The sequence below is a fragment of the Macadamia integrifolia genome, unplaced genomic scaffold (genome assembly GCF_013358625.1).
Source record: "Macadamia integrifolia cultivar HAES 741 unplaced genomic scaffold, SCU_Mint_v3 scaffold1718, whole genome shotgun sequence".
In the NCBI taxonomy this organism is placed as follows: domain Eukaryota; kingdom Viridiplantae; phylum Streptophyta; class Magnoliopsida; order Proteales; family Proteaceae; genus Macadamia; species Macadamia integrifolia.
Genome location: NW_024868324.1, coordinates 100909 through 120955, shown reverse-complemented (window position 1 = coordinate 120955; position 20047 = coordinate 100909). Strand labels below are relative to the sequence as shown.

At 35.9% G+C, this 20047-nt stretch overlaps 2 protein-coding genes across 3 annotated transcripts; one reads left to right on the top strand and one right to left on the bottom strand.

Moving 5' to 3' along the window:
* The first annotated feature begins 5977 nt into the window (after positions 1-5977).
* Positions 5978-11323, top strand: LOC122064699 (la-related protein 1B-like). The gene is made up of 6 exons (XM_042628462.1): positions 5978-6332; positions 6460-7087; positions 7157-7325; positions 7423-7513; positions 10409-10480; positions 10557-11323. Exons 1-6 carry the CDS (start codon positions 6267-6269, stop codon positions 10686-10688), a joined length of 1158 nt encoding a protein of 385 aa, XP_042484396.1. The 5' UTR covers positions 5978-6266; the 3' UTR covers positions 10689-11323.
* Positions 11324-14212: 2889 nt separating this feature from the next.
* Positions 14213-17968, bottom strand: LOC122064700. Of its 2 annotated transcripts, none has more exons than XM_042628463.1 (8): positions 17436-17961; positions 16898-16978; positions 16742-16801; positions 15363-15406; positions 15014-15056; positions 14840-14911; positions 14650-14751; positions 14213-14569 (listed from the first exon to the last, which is right to left on the bottom strand). In XM_042628463.1, exons 1-8 carry the CDS (start codon positions 17862-17864, stop codon positions 14450-14452), a joined length of 951 nt encoding a protein of 316 aa, XP_042484397.1. In that variant the 5' UTR covers positions 17865-17961; the 3' UTR covers positions 14213-14449. The 2 variants fall into 2 exon arrangements, 1 of the variants encoding a protein (XP_042484397.1); XR_006135801.1 differs by having other exon boundaries at positions 14555-14569; positions 14889-14911; positions 17436-17968.
* Positions 17969-20047: the final 2079 nt, after the last annotated feature.

Sequence of the window (20047 nt, the reverse complement as noted above, 5' to 3'; positions counted from 1 at the left end):
AGTTTTCATTTTGTACCCTTGTAAATAATTTAAATTATATTAACCAATGGAATAAAAATTGGAGGCATTTGGTTATCTCTTTTATATATATATATATATATATATAAATTATTTACAATGCATTTTTATTTTATATATATATATATATATGTTTTTATTTGTATGGGTGAAATTGTAAGCCCTCATAAGAATTGAAAATTGGTTATTGCTTCCGTTTTTCATAGGAGTAAAATTTTTTTTTATATACTAATTGTTTGTTCTAATATGCTAATTAGACCTTCAAAATTAAAAATAATGGTTCTTTCATGAGTAAACTATTTTTTGGTAAAGTAGATATTAAGATATTATAAGCTGAAATATTTATAGACTAGGGGTGTCAAAACCTAGTCTAAATTGATAAAAGTGACCAAAATCGATCGAAAAAATCAGATTAGACCAAACCAAACCAATCCTGAAGGCTTTAGACTGAGGTATGATGCGAATGATTGAAAAACAGACTGCACCACACCGGCCAGTAACCAAACCTAAAAGAACCATATGAACCAAAAAAAAAAATTATTCATTATGAGGTTATGAATAGCTGGATTTATTATCCATTGAATTTAATATCAGTGAGAAGATTTTTTGTTGTAACAGGAATTATTACAAATCAATGAATTGGGGTTCAGAATAAAAAAATTGATTTATAAATTATAACAAGACCTCCATTGATCTCCTTATTCACCATACAAAATTAGTTAGATAGTTAAATAAATGATTTTTATAAGAAAAAAAAAAAAGAGAATGATTTGATATTAGGTTACTTTCTCTCTTCTCCGGCTAGAAGTACATATTAAATTTTCTAGCCTAACTATTTGGTGTGTATATTTCATACCTAAAATTTTTAGGGTTACTTGATTTAGTTTTAGCTCTCACGGAACCCAAATAGGTGTTGTTGCTGATCAAAGCACAACTGATAGGAAATAGAAACAATTTTGTTATCCTATTAAGTTTATAATGACTTTGGAGTAATTTTGAATTGATTTTATCTTAAATTATGTTCTCTAAATTATTTATGTACATTTATGCTTCATTTGTTTGTGTTGTCCCTGATTGTGTAAGAAACACATTAAAGCATATACTTCTGTACATATATTCATCTCCAATGTGGAAAACATGATAGGAATGAATGAAACCCATCAAAGCGGTATATTCAGTTCAATTATGTGTTTCCCAAGGTAAATGTGACATTTGCCCAAAGGTGATGTCACCCAAATTTATCGACCAAGTGCTCAAGTGTCATGTTTTCTGATATTAGTATTATTGAGGTTTTTGATATGCTTGGTTAGTGAAAGTTTTATGATCTCATTTAACCAAGGATATTATGGTGGCAAAGGCTACAATTTAAAGGCGGTGTCTGCTAAGGTTTATTGACAGTGTTTAGCCAAAGTAATTAACAATAAGTCAAGATAATTGGCGGTATTTCATCAGAATTCATGATGTATGGTAGTATTTAGTCAAAGTCTATGATTTATGACGGTATTTAGCCTAAGTCCAAAGAAGTGGTAGTTTACCATAGACGATTTGCCAAAGTTTGTGATTTATGGTGGTATTTTACATAAATCTATGATAGTGGTGATTAATCATAAATGATTTGCCAAAGTTTGTGATTTATGGTGGTATTTAAACTAAATCCATGGAAGTGGTAGTTAGCCATAGGCGGTATGCCAAAGTAAGATATTAATTCAAGAAAAGAACGGTTTCCTAAGTGTTGATTAATATCAAAGTTTACTACTTGTGAGGTTTTCAAGGTAGGCTGATCTTTAGATCAAGAAAGGACTTATAAGGAAATGTATATTTCATGTGATCAGGTATGATATCAATTCCTCATATATATATATATATATATATATATGTTTTCAGGCTATTTGGATTGATAGTTTTTTATTGTTTGTAACATTAGATAGTTATATGTCGTATATTGAAGTGTATTTTTTTACTATTGTTCAATAATAGAGATTATTGAGTCGATCAAAGTTTGTTTAAGTAGTGTTCAGTCTTGGAATTATTTGGCCATGTGTTAATGGAAAGATATCAGTATCAGTGTAGCCCAAGTGGGAGATTGTTAGAATTTTTATATGGACTTAACTGATACTGATTGATCCATTGGGCCCAAACAGTTATAGAACCACTCTAATTAGGAAATTCCTAGTTTTTTCCATTGTGAAAGTGGAATAGGATTTTAAGGATTTTATTATAAATAGAATACTGACGGTCCCTGCAATTATTACTTAATGCCTTATTGGTTTTGGGAGTTCGATTTTCTCATAAGAGCAAGTGCACAGAAATTGAGGAAACCCTAGAATAAGAAACTGCAGAAGATCTCAGTAGAATGACTCCACTTGAGTAGTTCGTCATTGTCATCTTCATAGGAGTAATATTTAACCACATGGGACAGAAGTTCATGATCTATGCTCATAGAGCTTCTAAACTTACACAGGTACTTCTTTATGCCCATTTATGGTTCATGTTATGAATGTCCCATTGATTATTATAGATATGGTAAATCTATATGGTTATGTATTTTAAGATCTATGAATGGAGTATTTTATTGATATTGATTTAGGGACTATACCCATGGTTAAATCTCTTTTATGATTCTTGTATTTTAAATACTATAAGGTTATTACTATATTTAATATGGTAAAGGATCCTCAACAACTGATACTAAAAACAATATTTCTGATTGGACTATTTATATCATTAATTCAGGAAAATATGTCTCATTATGTCCTAATTACACGATGATAGAAAATTCATTAATGTCAACTATAGTAGCCTTCTCTATGGAGTGACAGCAAAGAAGGAAGGATGATGCTTAAAGGAAATTTGGAGTGAGTCAACAGAATTAGACATGGTACTTTTTGATAGTAGTGCCACATCATGGCCTTGGAGCACCATCCACCCCCCCTTTTTTATGTTCACATTGTTTTTTTTTGTACCCCCATTTTGTGTTAGTCCCAACAACGGAGCGGTACTTCTATTACGTAGAATAGCACATATGGCTATAAAAACCAAACACATATATCGAGCATTGGCTCAAACATTGATGTTTTAAGCTTCATTTCTAGTTAATGGATATTTTTTTCCTTTTAGTTGTTTATTGGTTTGACTTGGGGAAGATGATTAAAAATGTTTTTACTAAATATTTTTTCACTACATATTATGAATGTAAGATTTCATTGTGGTTCAAGCTTGAAAACAAACCGTTCTAAATTGATATCAACCTGATATTTGAAAAACCGAAATAAATTGAAATCATATCTCAAAACAAAAGAAAACCAAAGTTTCTTAATGGTTTGGTTTTGGTCTCTCATTCCTAGACCGAAAACAATTTAGACCGATCAAAATTGGACTAAATCAACCTTTGGACACCCCTACAGATTACGAATAAGTATCAACATGAGCATCATAAGTTAAAAAGGTTGATAAAAAGTGTAATAAAAAGGGAGGAAAGGATAATTGCCAAATTACGAACATTCGATTATTGTAACCAAAAGAGGCCAAGCTGTCGGCCACAAAATTTGCTTTTTGATACGATTGATAGAACAAGACCTATTGAAAATGGTGAATTAGATGAGTACAACCCTTTAGGATGGAAGCAATCTTCAATTTTGATAGTTTGACGAAGGACCTTTAAGCAAATTGATGATTGCTAGAATATCAGTCTCTACAATCATAGAACCCATACGTTTTTATCAATGACTATCTAAAGAGCTTGACGAATAGCTAAAGCTTATGCTATATATGTAAGCATAGGCATATCCTGTATATTCCGTAAATGCAGCCAAAAAATTACCATTACTATTTCTGATGGTTAAGAAGAGGACTCTAATAAATATGAAGAATCTGAGTTTGAGGACCTGATAAAGATGGGGAATGGTAGTATTCCTCGGAACCAGACCCTTTCTAATGACTAATACTCCAACTAGTGTTCAATTAGACACAAGCACGCATGGGGCTATGTACCCTTATGTATTGGATTGTGAATTTATGTTTGATTGGACATAGATTGGAAAGAGAAGTTGTTGGAGAGGAGCCAAATCTATATTCCTCTACAAAATGAATAATTCTTCTCATCAGACTATTCACAATATTATTGATGGAATTATAGGATGCATGGAGAAATGCCAAACATATATACTAACAATACTTTCCATAAAACCAGAAATCCGAGAGGTAACCTTGAATTAATATTAAGACTGAGTAAAGATGTCAACCAATCTTGGATTGAAGTAGAAAAGTGAGAGGGTAACCTAAGACCAGCAACCAACCATAATGCTCGGGAAAGATGGCAATTTAGATAAATGAAATGGAGAAAAACTTGCCTTGCCCTAACATGTTAGGGTCAAATTGACTTGTTCGAAACATGGAACATGGAGATCGACCCAACCCCACTTTGGTGGGCATAAAGTAGAAGAGACCCGAGAGCAGAGGCCCACCCAAGCAACCGGATCAAGGAATCCTAAGGGTCCACAAGAAAAATACCCTAAAAAATTTCTCCTAAATTAATTCTAAAAAATTTAAATGAAAGAAGATATTATAGAAAATAGGATTGGGATCCTCTCCAACACCAACGACCATCCAATGATCCATCCAAAGGCTGAACAGGTTTGGACACACATCCGCAGGTGTTGGCAGGTGTTGAGATGTGTGATCAAACCCCTGCAACCCTTGGATGGTCGTTGGAGGGGCGTTGGAGGGTACAGTCATTGGAGAGGAGCCTGATAGGGGAATGTCCTATGTCAAAGCATAATTCCACTAGGAATTGTATATTTTTTAAAACATAATTCTCAAAATGAGAAAATTAATTCTCCTATGTCATAAGTGAGACTCATATAAAATGAAAATTAAGTATTATTCCACTAGAAAATGTACATTTTATTTTAAACATAAATCCCCAAATGAGAAAATTATTTCTCCTATTTCATAAATGAGACCCATTTAAAATAAAAGCAAAGTATAATTCCACTAGAAAATTTATAGTTTTTAAAACATAAATTCCAAAATGAGAAAACGTCATTTCACCCACGGTCAAGGGTGTTAAATCGGTGTGATTTTCGTTCAAACGATTTGATTTGGTTCGATTCAAAATTTAATAGATAATAAAACCATAGTAAATGGTTTTAGTTTGTGAAATTAAAATCATTTATTAAACGATTTTAGTTTCCTAATTGCTAAACCATTTCGGTTTCACAATTTTAAATGGTTTCGATCTGGTTTTGTTACCCATTTGAGATAATATATTCATAAATGGTCCTTAAACAGTTTGTTAATGGTTCTTAAAAAATATTGGTCTCATTTTTTATGATTTCAAAACTCGAAGAGATAAGATGAAAAGGGAAGAAAGAGGTAATAAGTTCATAACAATTCTTAACATTTTAATAAACAATTTGGTTCTTATTCGATTTAGCAATTCTTACACCGTATCAAACCATTTAATGCACAATTTTATTTTTTTAAAATCAAAACCCAACTATTTATAAATGATTTACACATTTTTCTTTTAATTATAAAATTTTTTATCGGTTTACCCACGTAGAAGGGTCATCCTGAATCTAAGATCATCGATCGATACTCTCCCTTTTTCGAACATGGAATGAGGTATCAATATCAGTATCAGATCGGCGGGATCATTTCGAGAATCAAATCTGATCAAGGGTAAATTTTTTATTAAAAAAATTTCTAAATTTTAATGAAAACTAAGACTATGTTTGATGGTAAAGAAAAAAGAAAAAAAATTCAAAAAAAAAAAATTGAATTTGAGGTAAAAGATAGATGCATAACACAATGATTTTGTCATTGTCTTTTATTTTTCTTAGCTACCAAACACAAATCGACTGATTCAAGCTGACATGGGCCGACTAATCCGATACCGATCTGTAAAACCTGTCGGAAAGAAATACCGTTATGTCCCAGACCCCTCAAGGCTCAAGGACGATGATGACTAGGAACTAGGAAGAGATTCCTACCAGGATAAGGAAACTCCAAAACTCTCCAAAACCAATATATGTTGGGTCTGTAATTTCCTCTATTTATTTATATCCGAAAACGACATGAACACTGTAAGCTTTAAGTGGTCTTTTTCTTTTCGATTTCGGCCCTGAAAGCCTCGTCTCAGAAGCTCTTACCTTCATGGCTAACCAGTCCGATCATGAGTACCACCATCTCAAGCAACCCTTGGAAAAAAAACTAACTCTCTGAACCTCAAGCTGCATGCATTGGTAATGGATTCTGTCATGGATGCTTCGTCTTGGCCAGCTCTCTCTATTCAGAGAGTTCCCTCTCCTGAGGTCTTTATTTTCTCTACTTTTTCTCTATCAATCTCAATCTCATCTCTTTCTATGGCGTGGGTCGTTCTAGTTTTAGGGTTTTCTGGTAACTAAAGAGATTTTGAGGATCTTTTTCTTTTGGGTGCAGGTGATCCTCTCAACAGAAATTGCGACTTGTGAGCCTGTTCCTACCGAGATGGCTGGTGCTAACAAAAATGAGTGTTTGTCTTCGTCTTCAGCTATTGATTCCACGGTTTCAGTTTCTGTTGATGACTCTGCTCCTAGGTCGGAGCATAGTACAGTGACATCTTCCTCCTCTAGTCCATCCTCAATGGGGCCTAGGAGTCAGTCTTCAAGCCAATATAATTACGGCGCTAACCGAATTCATCATCAGCATTATCATTCAGATGGGTTTCGTCGGAATCAGAGAGCTAATGGGTTCAATTCGAAAGGAGGAAAAAGAGGAGGATATGTGTTACCAAATCATAATTTTTCGACTACCGGTCATCAACAACAGCAAAGCAGCCATTGGAATCATAATCGGGGTGGATTCAATTGCAATACCAATGCTAGATGGGTGAATTCGCGGCAGCAAATCCACCATGGATTTATTAATGGATCATCTGAATTTCTTGGACCAAGACGTTCGTTAATACACTCTTTTCTTCATTCAACTCCAATGATTAACTCTCCATACTTTAACGTAAACCATCAACCTCCTCCTCCACCAATTCCTGGCTATATGTTCCCTTATTACGGCAATGCAAACTATTCAGGTGAGTTTCTTCTTCTTCTATTCTTTTTAGGCATTATTACTCTGATCAGTCTAACACTGCACTTTACAGAGGTGTCAAATCCATGGTATTGTCCTCCGGTGTCTCTGCCTTCAGTGCCCTCCCCGCCACCATACATTGATGCAATAAGTGGAGCATTAACATACAATCAACCTATTTTTCCAAACTCAGAAGTTGGAATGTGCAACAAAATACTCTATCAAATTGAGTATTACTTCAGGTACTTCAAAAATTCCTTGACTTTTCTCTTTTTGTGTAGACATGTTGATTAGTGTTTTCCTAAAATTTAAATTTAACTTTTATGGTTGACAATGTAGTAAGGAGAACTTGGAGAAGGATGGTTACATGAAGAGCTTGATGGATGATGAAGGCTGGATTCCCGTTCATCGTATTGCAGGGTTTAGAAGGGTGATTACTCTGACATCTATTTTCTTGTGCTGTAATATAGTTATGAAGTCATTTTTATGAAACCCTGAAGTTTGCAAAATCCTATTGCTCTTAAAAATGTCTCATTCTTTTATTTTTATGCTTGACCTCTAGGTCATATTGTCTCTAGTTAAAGCATCTCTGAAAAAAAAAAAAAACGTAGAACATGTGGTATGTTAATTCAAGAGACACTCTGTGCCTGAAAAAGATGAGTTTTCTTCTTTAGGATAATAGGTAATATTGGTTGTGGAAGGAAATATGTTTGAGGTAATTGTTTAGGAACCTGATTGTATGGAGGCAACTGTTTGTTTTATGTAACCAATATGACTTAAGGAAGAAACATATTCAATAAGTTTTCATTTTTATTAGATACTGTTTTGGGAGGACTCTTCATCCTCCTCCCCCTCTCCAAAGAAAAGATGATGTAACCCCTTCGAAAAAAAAGAAAACTTAGTATATTCATGTACTAATTTAACTTCTAAACTTGTTAATCAATTTATGAGCTAACCTCCCTAGAAGGTGGAAGATTCTCTATCTCATAGAGTTTTGGGCTTTGGCTTCCCTGATGAACATCTCATTCTGTTGGACCGAGGTTCGGAAATGAAGTGGTTGATGATCTAGCCAAGGGTGGTATTTCTTTGCCTATGTTGTTATGTGGGATGTTCATGTAAATGTATTAAATTATTTCTGAGTTTTGATTTGGTTAACATCCTACATCTTTTGTTTGATTTGAAGCAGGGGCCTGTTTTTGTTTATTTATTTTTTATTTTGGAGAAGGAAATTAACTAACTACAGTACTGATGCTGATAGTAAATAGGTTAATGGACTATGAGGGCTAGAGTTTGAGAGGCTTTTGTATCACTAATGTCGGATAGAAAGGAAGCATTTTATAGATGATCAACAATGAAGACCACAGATTTAATCGCAGTTGAGACCAAGAGTCTTCATATATCTCCTCTACATCCCTTGCACATGACTTCATGTGTCTCCACGAGCATATTTCTCTTCTATTGTGGTTTGAGTATTTTCCATTGATACTGCTACTTTTCTGCTACATTTTCTGGTTTTTCTTTTTCACAGCTTGTCTTTCTTTCTACTCTTCTTTTTTTTTTGGGGGGGGGGGGGGTGGGTGGTGTACTATTCTGACGTCTTTCAATTGTATCCATAGATCTGGCATAAAGTTAATCTGAATCATTCATTGATTTTCCACCAATCACCGGTTCCCAGTTTCCACGGTGAGAGCCTCACAGCCACTTCTGAACCCATCTCCCACCATTTGGGCCCCCCTTATTGCATTGCCTCTTCTGCTATGGACACAAACACTAACTTCCCCCTTTCTCTTCTCTCCACCTTTTGTCACTTCTTTGTTTTTCCTTCTCATCTGTCTTCTATGACTTTTTGGGGAGATAGAGATAAGATATCAAACAGATAATTGCATTCCTTTTCCCATTTCTTCCGCTACCCCATCTTAGTTGAACCAATTATCTTTGATTGGATTCAGTGCTCTTCGAACAAAATCAACTAATCGTTTCAGTGACCATGTTTCTTATCATCGCACCAATCTCTTTCACAAATTTTCTTGTGAATTTATGCCGAGGCAGTCCAAGATATATTATGATCCTATTCATTGTCATTTACCAGGTATCTCTGCTACTCAAATCCAAGTCCAGAAAATCGGACAAACGTAGGGAAAAAGCAGAGAAGAAAGTTTCAGATATAGCTTTTTGTTATCAAAATATGATTGCAATTATGAATAAGGGCCACAAAACGAAAAGCAGTAACATCTTACGTAGAATACTTGGTACTTCAAGTTTTGATTGATCTTTCCTTTTAAGTCGGATAAATTTTAACTAACATTGCATCATATATAATATCTGAAAACCACTCGAGTGTACAACTGTTGGTATGATAGATTGCTGCCAAGGTCAAAAGTCCAGGCACCTTGTTTGAATACTCCTGGACATGTGTATAGGTCCAAAGTAGAATTTTTTGTCTGGATATATTTATATCTCTAATTGCATTTCTTGTTCAAGTTTGCTATCAATTTGTTATTTTTGTTTCTCTTGTAATATTGCTACACATATGCATGAATGTGGTAAAGTATTTGAGCCCTATTTTCATTTCCTTGGAAACAGATGTAATACAACCAGCTTCCATTGCTCAGTGAAATGCAACCTTCACTGCAATTTTTCTTCTGGGTGCCTCTTATGAACTAAAATATATTTTAATTTAAGGATGGTTTGTTTACCTGTGCTAGTGTGTTTAAGGTATATTATTGACATAGGATCTGACATTAAATTTAGTTGATCATTCTGTGCATTTCAATATCATCTGTAGGTAAATATTTGAATACAAATTTTCCTACTTCCCTACATATCCATAGTTGCACTAATCATTGATCTGGGGAAAAAAGCACTCAGCTTTTGTCCCACCTGATGTTTTTTGCTGCATTCTATCACTAAGTCTTCATTGTTACCAGAGCAATTAAGCTATTTTCTCCTCCCATATGTATTTGGTGTTCCTTCCAAAAGTTGGTGGGGGGTTTTTAGCAAGTGGCTAGGGAAGATCCTTCTCAGATACTTGCACAAGGATAAAACCAAATGGACCTTGTAGGCATGTAATTTAATTCTGGGATTTTTGCATTTAAAAGTACAAAATTGTGATAAATAAAACTATATTCCTTATCCCCCCACCCCTTCAGTGCTTGCTGGTCCTTTTTGCCTTTTTTACTTTTCCCTTTAAAATGTCATTTTTTTTTTTTTTCCCTCGTACATTGTTTTTATCATCATTAGTTCTTTTTGCCTCTCTTAGTTTTCCCTTTTAAAATGTCCTTTTTATTTATTGATGGTACTTTTCCTTTCATTTGATATTGCTTAGGTTAAAGCCATGACAAGTGATATCAACCTGATACTGAGATCATTGCAACTCTCTGCTGTTGTAGAAGTACAAGTAAGTCTTTATTTAGCGTTTAACATCTGGTATGCTTTGAAATGAGTGGATTTACTTATGATGATTGTTATTACAGGGAAATAAAATGCGTAGACGTGGAGACTGGATGAACTGGGTACAGAATCGCTCTACAGATGCTCAAATTAGCTCTATCACAGACATTTCAACAGGCATTCAAAACATTCATCTGAGAGAAAGCTGGAGCTGATGCACTCGTATCTGATGATTCGAACTGTCTTCATGCACAGATGAAGGGATCTGGTGCAAGTTAGCTACCAAGGTAGTTTATTTAAAATAAAAAAAATAAAAAATAAAAAAAAGGACTTGAGTTCAAAAAAGGAAATAGAAAAAGTGGGAGAAGAAAAAAAAGGAAATAAGAAGAAAACAAACTGACTTCCGAAACCTTGTGATGGAGCTGTTCTAAGCACAATTAGCATGTCCAGCTCAGTACTGAAAGATTTCATTCTTTTCGTACGAAGAGGACAGATATTGATGGTAGAGGTTCCAAGTGAAAACCCCAATCCTTCTAACCTATAGAGAAGGCAGTTCTGGTTGATGTCTGTAGCTATGTACAGAATATGTGTTCAATTATCCTTTTTATAACTCTTCTTTGGGCTAACCTGGTTTGGAGCCTTATCGTATTATACAGATGATGTTGGAACCAATTTTGAGTGTATCTTTCTGCCCATATGAAGAGGGAGGTTCATTTCTAATCCGGTATTCTTTTATTAGTGTGGTTAATAATGTGCAGACCATTTAACCATTGGTTTTCCATAATCAACAATGTAAAGTTCCAGCCTGTTTCTAATCCATAATTTGCATGCTTTTTATGGCATAGTTTGAGATTGGCTTGACAACAATCTTTGGCATGTTTTACTATAGTTTGTAGGGATTCTCAAGTAATCTTCCATGTGCTTGATTTACCTTCTACAACTATCTTCTTAATGTTAAAATGTGAATGGATATTCTGAATGAGCTAGCACAGAAATTATATTAGTTATTTCTGGAGGATGACTTATGAGTAAACCTCTCTCGGCTAATGCAACTCAACCAAGCCTCTGATTATTTAAATCCAGTTTTGCCATTCCATCAATTTAAATTTGGAGCCAGTCATAACCACTGGAGTGCATTTGAATATATCTTGCCAGTCATCCATCACCAGAGCTCTTCCACATTCTAATGTACATGGTTCACCTGGCTGTTTCTAGTTTTATACTGCATTGTTCAATCCATGGAACAGGGCATTTTTCAACCGGCTGGTTTTTTTCATCACTTATCAAAACAAATAAGTTATGTCCCACTTTGGCCGTCGGGTTTTACCAGATTCAATCAAATCCAGTTTTGGTAGGAGTAGACCGTCAAGATGTCCGGTTCTGGTTCAATTCTGTCGGGGCTTCAAATCCAATCTGGCCTTTTGAAACGTATAATATGTGCTTTACTGATGTGTTTGGGGTGGCCTTTTAAAAGAACCAACCGAAGCAAATCAAACTAGGTTGAACCAAATCTGCCTAAAAGAGAGTATTATTCCCATATTGCCCTTAGGCGCTTCACTAACACACACCCATAGCCCAACTCTATGCTATCTTCTCTAGCACTACCCTTTCTGGGTTCAATTCATTCCACTCGATCTTTATTATAATAATAATTATTTTTTCTGAAAAAGGAAAAGAAAATTACAAAAGCTGCATCACAGTGTCATCTGGATTACAAAAATTATAGTTAATACACCTATTCATAGTCGTAATGGCTATCTTGACCAAAAAATAAACCAGTTCATTCGTAGGTCTGAGCAATAGAGGAAAGTTTACTTTAGAGGTTATAGACATCCAAAAATTGAGTGAAAGTGCTCAAGGGCCATGAAGTGGCTGTCAAGTCAGTTAGTACTCTATGGAGATCTTCCGAATTAGACCACACCTCCTTAAATCTTAATCATCCATCCTTTCAGCTGTGCTTCTTTGACTTCGCTAAGGAAATCCTTGGTTGCTGCCTCAATGGAATCCCATCTCATCAAGTAATCAGTCGGGAATGAGAGACATTCCCCCTTAAGAGAAAACGGGTTGCCCAACCACTTAATTTGGGATTCATAATCTTAACCGCAACAGAAATCATTAAGATAAAATCAAATTTTGGAAACAACAAAGTTGGGATGGAGAGAGAAGATTGTATTTGAAGACTTGACTGTAATTGATGTTTCTTGAAATCAATGTTAGGGCCCGTTTGATAACATTTCTGCCGTTTCTGTTTCAAGAAACGGCAGAAACATAAATTTCCGTTTCTAGAAACAGAAATGGAATTGAAGGTGTTTGATAAGTCATGTTTTTAGAAGTCGATAGTAACCAATGAAAGAATGGCCACAAGTCGTTTTCAGAAACGGCGAAACAAGTTGAACTTTTTTCGCCTAGGTCGTTTCTTAAACCATAAATAAGTAAAAATTTCTATTTTTATTTCTAAAAATAGGTGAAACGAAACAGTTTTATCAAACGCTTTTTACTCCGTTTTTTCTGTTTCTGGAAACAGAAACGGCAGAAACGCTTTTCTTGAAACATTATCAAACGGGCCCTTAATATACTACCAAAAGTGTTGAGGTGAGGATTTTGTGGGGATTACGATTTTCGTGTTTAAAAGTGACTTTGTTCCAGTGATTCCAAATAAAATAGGATAAAATGATAGGAAAAGAAACTTATCTGGTTATCCTTCCCAATGATGTTATTATTGAAACATAACGCAATAAAGGGCATGCGGCCCAAATCTGCTTGGTCAACTCACAAGATAAAAACAGGTGCATATGATTTGGGATGTGGTCACCGCAGAAAACACACAATAAGTTAGTTTGCTTCGATTTTTCCAAAATATCCTTAGTGAGAATCCCTCCCCTGCAAAATCTCCAGAAGAAGATCTTAAATTTCATATGTAAGGAAAGTTTTCATAAGAATCACCACCAATGTGTACAACGTAATGAGCAAGTCCACCTATTAGAGCATCCAATGGTATAAGTACTCAAAGATGCACTCAAAATTTTTGCAGCCATTTTAGTGGTTAAACTTGTGACTCTTAAACTGTGGAATCCAAACATCTCTGCTTATAAATTTCTGTTATAAACACCACCGCGAACTTGATATCTCCGAGGAGAAACACATTCCACCTTCAGCCTTTTGTCATTGATTCCTTTTCTCATATGAACCCAATGGACAGTAATTAGTGTACTAACTGGTATGAATCAATGCTTGATTCCAGAGGGATTGCTTGCGTTGTACATCCGCCCATACCAGCCTTGCAGTACACATCCTCCATACTACATATAAATGATCAACAATGGAACTCACTGAACCAATTCTTCCAATATGGGTTGCGTTTCTGCCCTAATCCTTAAATTCATGCCAACATGAAGTGTTACCAATCCTTGAATTCAAGTGAGTCAGTCTAACATTGGGTGTTCTTCAGATGCCTTATTCACACAAGTACACTTTTGAGGCCTATCTCAACCTTGGAGTATATTAATGTCAATTACAGTTGCATAATCATTTAGCAACACAAATAATCAAAAGAGAAAAAGAATAGAGTTGACGTGAATTCTTTTTCATTCTTTTTTTTTTTTTTTTGGGGGGGGGGGGGGTGGGAGACGAATACTTTCTCTGATCAATTACAGTTATGATTACACAACTGACAAATTACAGTAATGATTATACAGTAAACATGACAATGGCTCTTAAAAAATAATACAGATTGAAGAGAGATATGATGACTTCAAGACTTGATATATCATGAACAGGTAGAAACATTGTCACTGATGTAGTGATGTTGATGAGAGTTGGATCTCAAGCTTTGCCTATTAGAGTATATAGGCAACATGAGAATTTCTTGATAATGTTGTTAAGACAATTGGAAACAACAATGACACCTGCATCAACAGCATTAATATTGCCTTGACTATTCTTCACTGTTCTTCCAATCCTCGAAAAAGCAAAGCACTCATATTGCCTTTTCTAGCCATTTTGGCAGTGCCAAAGAAGATTTCATCCCAAGTCTGCTAAGGAATACAGCATACAGAATGTGAAGCAAGAATACAAAGAACCCACAGTTCAGCAAAAGCTGTCACAAGAAAAAAATGTTCTGGTTAGCACACCAACTGAAGCAGCAGCAACAAGAAAAAAGTTGTAATAAGTTGATACCAAGGTCCCGAATATAGTGTATATCACATCCATTGATGGAATTGTATTTACAGCTATGGCTGTAAGTATGTAGGTAAGAGAAGCATGGATGTTTATTGTTATCTGCACACAAACAAGTGAACAACAGAAGACATAAGGAAGCCAGTTCTGAGACCATAAGAACTCAGCTTTTTGGAGGATAATTAGTTACCAGAGCAAGTATGTTTTCTCTTATCAGGAACGAGGATATTAAGACATACCCCATGGCACCCATGGCTCGAACCTGCACATCAATTAAATAGCATCCCCATCAGCAATACATGAACAACCAAAGGAGATATCCGCACCAGCGATGAATATTAGGTGGCAGGGCAGGAGAGAGTACAAGTGAACAAAAGATGATTGAGAGGCTCCAGTTCACCCCTAGCCTGAGAAGTGAATAACCAACATGCAGTTACACAAACTGTAAAGCACACATAAAAGGTCAAAATGGCACAAATAGAAAAGGGTAGATAAACTTTAAAGATTTCCCGAGTTATTACAGCTACACTAATCCGTAAAGGTTTAATGTACCGGTACGAATCACTTATGAAGCAGCTCAACTTGTTGCACAAGATATACTTCAGTGCTATTGGTTGAGCTGCTGATGGGTGAATATGATGCAAATGTTTGAACCTTTTGGTCGGGTAACCTAAACAGATTATATACATTTGGACAACATTTCAATTGCATACCTCCATAGAGTACCCAGGGCAAGACCAACTAATCCATGCATAAGCTGCACAGGAAAAGATGTGAACAAAGCAGAACTCAATAATTAGCCAGTAAATTTCAACTACTTTAAAGCAGCAACCCATGAGAAGACAAAAACAAATAACCATGGAAAATTGCAGGTTTTGCAGGAAGAAGAGCAATGGTCACAAAGGAGGTATAACAAATACTGCTGATTTTATGAAGACCATGCAATTTTCAAAATGGGAAAAAGAATGCTACCTACTTGCGTGTGTCTAGGCCTAGACACAGCCAGGCGTGAAAAGACTGCGATACCCCCCCCCCCATCCATGAGTTGAAGATGCCTCCGCACGAGCTCCCATTGGTCTGCCTAGGCAAGCGAGTAGTGTTCTCTTGCCCAAATTATGCGAGAGGGTCCCTAAAAGGCAGCGTGGCCCCTGCACCAGCATGGGGACCAATGGGAGCACATGTAGAAGCATCAATAGTAGCGGGATTTCCATTTTTCATGAGGGCACCCCAGTCATTTCACCCTTCTTCCTATGTCTGGTTGAAGAGGCCATGCTACCTTCTAGGCTTCTTTTTCCCCTAAGTATATATGTCACATATCTGAGTGTGTATGTGTGTCTAGATTTTCTGCATGCTAATTTATTGAGGTTTATTTTTTTATTTGTTGCATTAGAAAATATGTTACATAGAAAGCCTAACCAACTTCCCTATTAAGTTCGACATTCTTTTTTAACCAATTTTAGGGGTTATCGGGACATATAAATCTCCACAAATCCATAATATGTCTTTCTTCTCAGGAGACTTCAGTCTCTCCAATTATAATCTACATGGCTTAGATCAAATCTTTATAACTTAATCTAAATAATGCAGTCCTTGGACCGAAAGAAAGTTAAAACTTGTATTCAAAAAAATGTAAGACCAACTTTTAAGTAGATCCAAGGACAAGAATAAATTTTGTATGAAAAGATACAATCAGACATTATAAGCACAACCCAGAAGCTCTATTCCAGATCAGAGCTCGCAAGGACTTGTACGGAATGTGGATCATTTCCATGCAAAGATCAAAATTAGAAATAAATAAATTGTAGTACTAGATTATCAGGAGGTCACAGATGTCTTTGAGACCAATTCAACACCTCCAGTGTTTTGCAAAACCAAATTTCAGATTCAAAACTAGTCATGTTAATAGTAGAATATGCAAAATGAGCTGCATCATTAGCTACACCAAAACAACAGAGACTTCTACACAGTCAAGCACACAATAATATGCAGTCTTTTGAAAAATAAGATTCTCAAGGCATTCAATATAAAGTACAAAGCAACAGAGTCTTCTAGTGTGAAGGGCTGAAGAAGAACCAATAAGGCAAGCACTCACCAGATAGGTTAATGCCTTCACAGGACCTGACAAGGTAAGTAGTAGCACAGCAGTGGCCACCTATGTGTACAATTATCAGACGAAAGCATTTAAACAGGAAAATCATTGTCCCTAAAGGGTAATATTTGAGCAGAAGCAGGTGGTTCAGAGACAAACCATAGTTTTTCTACCAGCTGCAATACCCCATCTCATTGAGGAGATTACTATCGGCAATGAGAAGAAACAAGCAACATAGCTCTGGACAAAGTCAAAAGCAACATAAAAAATGTGTCTCAATAAAGTGAACAACCTATCATTATCACAAACATGAACAGGGCATGTTTGTAAATGGCATAAAGATCATTACACAAAAACCTGATTTTCATTAATATTGTCTGGAAGAGTATACCAAATACTAATAAGTCAACCTTACTGTGTTAATAACAATTACCAGACGCTAGTTAGCCGGAAGAAGGGAAACCAGTATGAACTCGCACAATTAAGTGTAATCTATTAGCAACTCAACTAAGTTATGTGACTGCACTTCTTTTACCCAACTGGGATTCCATCCCATTCCCTTCCCAATGATGTTTTGAAGTATTTCCATACAAAATTTTCATGGTTTTACATAAAATCAAGACATACCCTCGATTCTTTCAGCAATGTAAATGAAATTCTAATCTTCTAAATACTTAAATTTCAGAACAAACTATACCTCAATTGCAAGAGAATTACTTAAAAAATAGGCTAAGCCAGCGACAGCTGCGAACATGGAACACTCCACCAGTCTCAATGTCTTCCTATAAACGGGTCCATCGGTTGCCAAATCATCAAATTCCTCGGAAGGATTGGGGGGGTCCTCTTCGTGGCCTTCCAAGATGGAAGCTTCATTTTGTGAGACTCTAGGGTTCCAAAGCTGATGTTTGCAGGGAGAGTTTGGGGGAAGGGAGAAGGATGAAAGAGATGGAGAGATGGCATTGTGGTTGATGCGGGATATGGGTTTGTCTCGAAAGGAAGAGATTGGAAGCGAAAGAGTTTGAGGGGAGGAGAAAAGTGGACCAGAATAGCTATTTGCTTTGTGGGATATATGGAGAGGAGAAGATTGGAACTTCAGATAACTCATAGGGCAGAAGACGAAAGGCATGTAAGTCCCTCTCCCAAGTAAGAGAAGAACTGATACTGAACCAAAATTTAACAGTCGATGGGTTTGCTATTCGGTGGCAGAACTCAGAAGCAGAGGATATCGTGTTGGATACTCGCAGATAATTTTGCTATAGGCTATGTTTGGCAGCCAAGAAAAGAAAAGAAAAAAACGAAAAGAGAATAAAGGAAATGAAATGATGAGAAAAAAAAAAAAATGTATGTTTGGTTATCATTAGAGTAGAAGAAAAGAAAAGAAAAGTTTTGGTATTTTCTCATGTTTTCGGCAAAATTTTTTTTTTTTTTGAGCAAAAGAAAACTTCACAATTCCCAAGGGGAACTTTGAAATTCAAAAACTAAATCTTCTCTCGGATTAGTACATGCCAAGCACAAAGAATAGGGTTTTAAAAAGCGAAAATCGATGATGGAATCGGTGCTGACGATTTTGATACGGATCAGTTCAAAACTGACTGGAATCGGTTCCAAGAACACTAAAATTGAGGCATTTGATGTGGAAACTCATCCGATTCAGAGGAATCTTAATGGGAATATTCCGATTTGAAATGTCGATTGATTATGAGGCATTTTTTGATACACTGTATTTTTATTTTTTTTTTGGAAAGAATTTTTGAAACCCTGTTTAGTACCCCAAAAAAGGGGAAAAAATTGTCACATGGCATTGCAAGAAATTCGTAAAAATATTTAAAAAATCCTAAATATTAGGAATGTTTTGGATAATATCTCGATCAGTTTGAAATTTTTTGAAAGTCAATGAATAATTTGTAAATAACTTGAAAAATTAAAATAAGGATTATTCAGCATGAAAACAAAAATTGAGACTAGGTAGTGTTTAGTATGTATTCTTGCAATAAATTATAGATCTAGAAGGCATGCTGAAGTAAGAAAATAAAGATGAATAGGCTTTTAGAATGTGTTCTAGACCTAAAATGTCACACCCCGTTCTCACAGAATCGGACCGGTGACCGGGTTAACTCCGGTTAACCCAAACCTGTCAGGATCATCTGATACAGTACCCAACCACAGCATACACACATATAAGATAAACGTTCAAAAGTTCAGTGGAAGACTTAATTTACCTGTAAATACCCCCAATATACTTGATACCCAAATTGTAGTATATAGATAAATACATGTGGGCCCGCAAGCATGATATTTACACAAAAAGAATAACAATTCACGTATCAAGTACACAAAAAGTAGTCATCAAAAGAATCAAACAGTAAAACCCTGTACGACGTCAATACTGTGGTCCCGCAGCACAGCCCTCGCACGTGCAATCCGTACCGTGCTCATACTCCTTGGGGATCCACCAATCCTCATCGGGAAACTCAACTGTGGGGCCCGACCCTTGATCTTCAGGCTGGTGACCTACAAAATCATCTAAAAGAGGTGCGCACGTGAGATGAGCTCACTAGCTCAGTAAGTGAAAAGAAGGACCACACAACAATCACATCAATATGCACTACATGCTATGCAATTCATTTTAAACCTCATCCACCTAAACATTACTGAGTCTTTGGTTTAATGCTACTACAACCACAGTACGCGTATACTTCGGGTACGAGCCGCAAACTCCATCCCGTGATACGCCCATGTACTCGGAAAAGTAAAGCATGCCGACTACCGACTCTCAACATAAAAGCAAATGGCAGAAAGTAAAGGTGCTGACTCCAGCAATTTAAAAGCAGTACAATTGGCCCTCTTGAATATACCATTGAGGTTACCGACTGTTCTAATGACCAGCCGGGCATATGTCTAACCGCCACAGTGACCTGACACCCGCGACCACTACTTCCCCCCAAGTGATAACCCAACACCCATGGTTTTAAGTATCTCCGATACCGATACGATACCCTTTGATACGTATCTTAAATTTAGCCCGCCGATACGATACACACCGATACGATACATGGAATTTTTAAAATCCTTTCGTATCAATATATCCTACAATACATACCAATATGCATTAATATACCACCAATACACATCGATACGATACGATATGCCTCGATACGACTTTATGAAAAATATAAAATTGAGGTAAAATGTACATTTTGGTATGTATATATCGACACGTATCGGTGAGTATCGATATATATCGGTACGTATTGGTAAGTATCGGTACGTATCGGTGAGTATCGATACGTATCGGTGAGTATTGATACG

Coding starts and splice junctions, on each gene's coding strand:
- LOC122064700 (XM_042628463.1), bottom strand. CDS start 17,864: ATGCCTTTCGTCTTCTGCCCTATGAGTTATCTGAAGTTCCAATCTTCT. Junction 16,979..17,435: donor GTAATTCTCTTGCAATTGAG/GTATAGTTTGTT, acceptor GACTTTGTCCAG/AGCTATGTTGCTTGTTTCTT. Junction 14,752..14,839: donor GAGAAAACATACTTGCTCTG/GTAACTAATTAT, acceptor GTTTGTGTGCAG/ATAACAATAAACATCCATGC.
- LOC122064699 (XM_042628462.1), top strand. CDS start 6,267: ATGGATTCTGTCATGGATGCTTCGTCTTGGCCAGCTCTCTCTATTCAG. Junction 6,333..6,459: donor AGAGAGTTCCCTCTCCTGAG/GTCTTTATTTTC, acceptor TTTTGGGTGCAG/GTGATCCTCTCAACAGAAAT. Junction 7,326..7,422: donor CAAATTGAGTATTACTTCAG/GTACTTCAAAAA, acceptor TTGACAATGTAG/TAAGGAGAACTTGGAGAAGG.